At 35.9% G+C, this 6,792-nt stretch overlaps 1 protein-coding gene across 1 annotated transcript; it reads right to left on the reverse strand.

The window, feature by feature from the left end:
- Positions 1 to 5,227: 5,227 nt before the first annotated feature.
- Positions 5,228 to 6,220, reverse strand: LOC128564353 (olfactory receptor 4A5-like). Its single transcript, XM_053559852.1, has one exon. It carries the CDS (start codon positions 6,218 to 6,220, stop codon positions 5,228 to 5,230), a length of 993 nt encoding a protein of 330 aa, XP_053415827.1.
- Between the last annotated feature and the right edge of the window lie 572 nt (positions 6,221 to 6,792).

A 6,792-nucleotide genomic window follows, 5' to 3' on the forward strand; every position in this document is an offset into this window, starting at 1 on the left:
CAAGTCATCAGGAAATAACCAGTTAACCCCATTAAAAAGTGGCCAAAAGATGTGAACAGAAACTTTTCCAGTGAAAATATACTAATAGTCAAAAATACATGAAAGAATGCTCAACATCTCTAATGATTAGGGAAATGCAAATCAGAACTACAATGATATTACCACCTAAGCCCAATGAGAATGGCTTGTATTAAAAAGTCCCAAAACAAAAGATGGCATGAATGAAGAAAGAAAGGAATCCTTATACACCATCTGTGGGACAGTGAACTAGCACAGCCTCTATGGAGAATTGTATGCAGATATCTCAAAGAACTTAAAGTAACCTATCACTTGATCCAGCAATCCCACTGCAGGATATATGTGCACACCCAGAGAAAAAATGTCATTTTTTAAAAAGGACACCTGCAGGGCGGTGCCTGTGGCTCAAAGGAGTGGGGCACCGGCCCCAAATGCCAGAGGTGGCGGGTTCAAGCCCACCCCTGGCCAAAAACTGCAAAAAAAGAAAAAAAAAAAGGACACCTGCACTCAAATCTCTATAGCAACATAATCCATAATTGCAAAGATGTGGAAACAACTCAAGAGCCCACAAACAGATGAATGTGTTAACAAAATGTAGTAACCATGGAGTACTCCTCAGCCATAAAAAATGGCAGTCTAGTATCCTTTGTGACATATTGGAGGGAACTGAAAACCATTCTTCTAAGTGAAACATCCTAACAATGAAGTAACAAGCACATGTACTCAATACCAAATTGGAACTAATTGATCAACACTTAAGCGCAAAGCATATCTCAGTGAAAATCAAGCAGGGGAGGGGAAAGGCAGGGATAGGTAAATTCACACCTATTGTTGACACGCACACTATGTGAGTGAAGGGCACACTCATATGTATAACTTTGACTCAATCTGAACTAAAGCAAAGAATATAAACAAACATGTCTACTTATCAGACCTTTGTCAGAAACTTAACCTGCAAATATCTTCTCCTATTCTGAAGGCTGTCTGTTTGCTTTATTTACTGTGCTCTTGGCTGTGCAGAAACTTTTTATTTTGATCAGATCCCAGTAATATATTTTTGCTGTTGCTTCAATTGCCTGGGAGGTCCTCCCCATAAAAAATTCTTCCAGGCCAATTTATTCAAGTGTTTTCCCTGCACTTTCTCTGTTATTTTTATAATTTCATGTCTTAAGTTTAAATCTTTTATCCAGTGAGAATCAATTTTTGTTAATGGTGAAATGTAGGGAGCCAGTTTCAGTCTTCTACAGATCGCCAGCCAATTCACCCAGCACCATTTGTTAAATTGGGAATCTTTCCCCCACAGAGAATGTTTTTGAAAGGTTTATCGAAGATCAAATGATGATAAGTGGCTGGGTTCATCTCTTGGTTCTCTATTCGGATTCATATATCTACCTCTCTATTTTTGTGCCAGTACCATGCTGCTTTGATCACTATTGATTTATAGCATAGCCTGAAATCTGGTAACGTGATGCCTCCTGATTTGTTCTTATTTCTGAGTAATGTATTGGCTATTTGAGGTTTTTCTGATTCCATATAAAACAAAATACTTCTTTTTTTAAGACCTTTGAGGTATGACAATGGCACTTTAATAGGGATTGCATTAAATCTGCAGATTGTTTTGGGTAGTATGGACATTTTAACAATGTTGATTCTACCCAGCTACAAGTATGTTGTGTTTTTCAATTTGTTAACATCTTTGGCTATTTCTTTTCTCAGAGTTTCATAATTCTCTTTATAGAGATCTTTCGCTCCTTTGTTAGGTAAATTCCCAGATGTTTCACCTTCTTTGGAACTACTGTAAAAGGAATAGAGTCCTTGACTGTATTTTCAGCTTGACTATTGTTGGCATATATAAAAACTACTGATTTGTAAGTATTGATTTTGTATCCTGAGACATTTCTGTATTCTGTATTCCTTGATCACTTCTAAGAGTTTTGTAGTTGAGTCCCTTGGGTTTTCCAGGTATAAAGTCATATCGTCCACAAAGAGTGAGAATTTGATCTCCTCTGACCCTATTTGGATACCCTTGATCACCTTCTCTTACCCAATTGCAGTGGCTAAGACTTCCATTACTATGTTGAATAGCAGTGGAGACAATGGACATCTTTGTCTAGTTCCAGATCTGAGTGGAAATGGTTTTGATTTAACTCCATCCAGTATGATGTTGGCTGTGAGTTTGCTGTAGATGGCCTCAGTTTAAGAAATGACCCATCTAAACCTATTTTCTTAAGTGTTCTGATCATGAAAGAATGCTGGATATTATCAAAAGCTTTTTCTGCATCAATTGAAGGAATTATATTGTCTTTGTTTTTTATTTTATTTATGTGATGTATTATATTTATAGATTTATGTATGTTGAACCAACCTTGTAACTCTGGGATAAAACCAACTTGATTATGGTGTATTATTCTTTTGATGTGTTGTTGAATTCTGTTTGCCAGGATCTTATTGAATATTTTTGCAATGATATTCATTAATGATATTGGTATATAATTTTCTTTCTTTGTTGGGTCATTTCCTGGTTTGGAGATGAGGGTGTTGCTTCATACAGGTGTTGGAAAGTAGTCCTTCTTTTTGCATGTCAAAAATCATTTTACAACAAAGATATTTGTGCCAAATTTTTTATTACAGCCCAATTCATAATTGCCAAGTCATGGAAGCATCCTGACTATAGGTAATAACCAGGCATTTTATTCTTGAAATTGCTAAAAGAGTAGATTTGAAGGGTTCTCATCATTTAAAAAAGGCAAATAAGTGAGGTAATGCAAATATTAAGTAGCTTAATTTAGATATCTCTCAATGCATGTGTATTATTAAAACAAAATGTGCATGACAAACCTACAGAATGTTGTCAATTTAAATAGTAATGAATATTGTATATCAAATCATCACATTGTACTCCATAAATGTATATAGTTATGATTTTAATTAAAACTTAAATTAAAAACATTTTTTTAAATTTCAAAATCCTCCTGGAGACCCTCGCCTTGATTAATAAACTTATTTTCAAAACACTGCCAGGGATCTTATCCTGGGTGAATGGCCACCATTCTTTGCAAACTTAGCCTTTATTTTTTATTTTTCTCTCTGAATCTTTGAAGGAAGAAGGCTTGAGTGGGAGCCTAGGAGGAGAAATAGGAGGGACCAGTTTGGATGATTTCCATATACTTGGTTTTAAAATCATTTGCATTCTTTGCATATATTTTCATCTATTCTTATTACATAAAAGGAGACTTCTTTGATAATTAAAAAAATAAATGAATAAATATTAATGAATAAAAACAAAAAAAAAAACCTATTCATCAAGTACATCTTAAAAAATGATAACTTTATAAAAATTGAAAATCACAAATTAGGAAAATATTTTGCAATAAATATAAACAACAGGGATTCGGTGCAAAGGACTCCTAAAGAACTCCAATAGCTTAGGAATAATGGAAAACAACCAGCAAAAGATTGGTAAAAGATGTAAATATGCATTCAAAGAAGACTGGGAAAAAATGGAGAATCAATAAACATGTGCAAATAAGCTCAACTTAACTAGCAATGAGGAATGCACATTAAAACTGCTGTGACCTCACGGTGGTAAAGCCACTAGATTAGCAAAACACCAAACATCTCACATCAGGCATTGGTAAGGACACAGAGCAAGGGAACTGTTATGTCCCGCTCATAGGTGCATCACTTACAACACAGCATTGGGGAAAACTGAAACCATCTGTAAAAGTGAGCATATAAACATTCTACTTAACACAAAAGAATTACTTTCAGAAATTCCATAGCAGTACCATGTGCAAAAAAAAAAACTTGGAAAAAAATCCAAATGGCCTCTCAGCGAATAGTTACAGAACCTGTGGATATTCACACATGGAATAATACACAGCAGGAGAAATGATGAGACTCAAGCGGCATGCAGCACAATCATCAAAATTTAGAAAGTTGACATCGTGTAAAAAATTCAGAAATTATGTGCCATATAATATAATTTTAACAAAAGTAAGGAAGAAGAAGGATAAGATTCGCATTGGGAATACCTCTCAAGGGAGAAAGAGAAAAAGCAAAAATATTAGTTATTAAAAAAAACTCATAGAACTGTACATCAAAAAAAGGAACATTTTACTTTATGATAATTGTTTTAATTAAACTTTTAAAACTTAGAACCCACACAAAGAACAACTCCGGGTCCAAAGATTTCACTGTTGAATTTCATCAATTATTTTTAAAAGAAATAAAATTTTATTCAACTTCTTGCAAAAAAAAAATAATAAAAAAATAATAAAAATGTAAATTGTATCAGAGACAATGTTGCAGATTACAATGAAGCAATTCTGTTTTCTTTCTGATTTCTGATAAGTACAAGATGGATGCTACTTGAGAAAACTTTTTCATAAAATTGAAAATCAAAATTGTATTTACACCACATACATCACTTTTAAGTCTATAAGTATTTCAATTGAATATAACGTTTAGGGTACACATTTCTTGTGAAAAACAACACATTTTTTACCCATACCTAAAGATTCATGAAGACAAAGAGAAAAGATTTACATGTTCTTCGAAGAATGGCAAAAATGCACAGGATAATTACTCAGGAGAATCACAAAAACGAACCAAAGTGAACCCCCTCATAATCAAAAACGACCATTTGTTTTCATCGTCATCTACATGATGATGAAATCCAAATTTCATTCCAAATCCAACAAAATTGCTCACTGATAGTGTCTTTAACACAATATCATCTGCCCACCAAGTACCCTGAACTGGAAATGCCTAGGCATTGACCTGAGGAACACAAGTGAACTTAACACAAAATACGTAACACAGCTGCAGAAAGCTGCTTGCCTATACAATAATGAACATTAAAACTTAAAACCCACGCTTTGGGCCTTGGAAATTTGTTCAAAGTATTGGGAAAATTGCTTTCTCATTAAGGTGAGAAAGCACATAGAAAATTTCGAAAAAGACTTTGTTTTCTCCTTGGAAAAGAATAAACCACTTTTTTCTAAGTCCCATTTCAATACAAACTAAGAAAAATGCAGTTACAAGATGACCTTTGTTTTGCTTTCACTTACACTAGCATACCATTTATTTGTCTCTGAAGAACTGCTCTGTTAGACTGATTCTAATCTCAAAAGGTAATGAATTTGGATAAATCAAAGAACCATCCTAGAGAATCAATGGAATTGACTATATTGTATATTCGTAGAATTCACTCTCTGTGTGTTGCCTTAGAACTGGTAACAAACATGGTCGGTGTGAAGGGCATTCTTATTTCATCCACACTTAAGTTTAACTTTTTACACCAGAGTTTTTCCATAGCATTTTTCATCTCTGAATTTCTCAGCGTATATATTAAAGGATTCAACATGGGAGTGATAACTGTATAAAATAAAGCCATGAATTTATCCACAGGGAAAGTGGACACAGGTCTAACATACATGAACACACAGGGAACAAAAAAGAGAACAACCACGGTGATGTGGGAGCTGCAGGTAGACAGGGCCTTACGCCTCCCTTCATGACCGTAAGACTTCAGGGAGTTTAGGATGACTCCATAGGAGATGAGGAGAAGGATAAAGACCACCGTGCAGATTACTCCACCATTGGCAACCACAGTGAGACCTAGAAAGTAGGTGTCTGTGCAGGCAAGTTCCAATAATGGATACATGTCACAGAAAAAGTGATCCATGACATTGGGCCCACAGAAGGGGAGACTATACACAAAGACAATTTGAACCCCAGAGTGCACAAAACCTCCGGCCCAGGCCACCACCAACAGAAGGATGCAAACCCGCCTATTCATGATGGTCAAATAGTGCAGAGGCTTACAGATGGCCACGTAGCGATCATAGGCCATCACCACCAGAAGGAAGACCTCAGCTCCCCCAAATATGTGTTCTATAAAGAGCTGGCCCATGCAGGCTTGGAAGGAAATTGTCTTTTTGTCACAGAGCATGTCAACAATCAATTTGGGTGAAATGGCAGAGGAATAAGCAGCGTCCATGAGTGACAGGGAGGCCAGGAAGAAGTACATCGGGGAGCCCAGGGAGGGGCTCCTGAGGATAGTCACCACGATGAGCAGGTTGCCCACCATCGTCACAGTGTATATGAGCAAAAACATTACAAATAATGCTTTTTGCCCATCAGGATCCTGCGTGAAGCCTTGGAGGATGAACTCTGTAACATTGCTTCTCTCTCTCATTACTCTTCCCTAAGGTTTGTATCAGAGCTGACAGCTCAGATCAGGGCCTAGAATGGAATTGTGAACAGGGTTATGAACACACCCGTGTCATGACGCATATCCACATCCCATCATTGTATCACAACATTACATGGCCCTAGGATATACTAAATGTCTACTGAGTAGCTCTGCCAAAGCTCACAAAGGATTTTCTTTAATAATTCCACTTCTCACATGTTTTTCTCTAAGGCCCACAATTAAAAGTTTCCATCTCTAAGTTTTAGCATATGTTCTATAAAGAAGAATAGATGAGGACCAAACAATCATTCCTACATTCTCTAACTCTTTATTTCAAAGAGCTATATCAGCTACATCAGCTACAAACAACAGGGAAAGCGTTCCTGCTCTCAAGAGCACCACTCTCTGGTGGTGACGATAAACTATAAATTAATAAATTGGCATACAGGCAATTTATTATTTATAGTTTATTGTCCTTTGAAATTTGGAGCAGTTGTGCTATCTTTACAATATAATCTGTGAAGCAACAAACATAAACCCTTCTGAAATATCTCACTCAATACTATGGAAATATA

Source organism: Nycticebus coucang, chromosome 14, assembly GCF_027406575.1.
Source record: "Nycticebus coucang isolate mNycCou1 chromosome 14, mNycCou1.pri, whole genome shotgun sequence".
Lineage (NCBI taxonomy): Eukaryota > Metazoa > Chordata > Mammalia > Primates > Lorisidae > Nycticebus > Nycticebus coucang.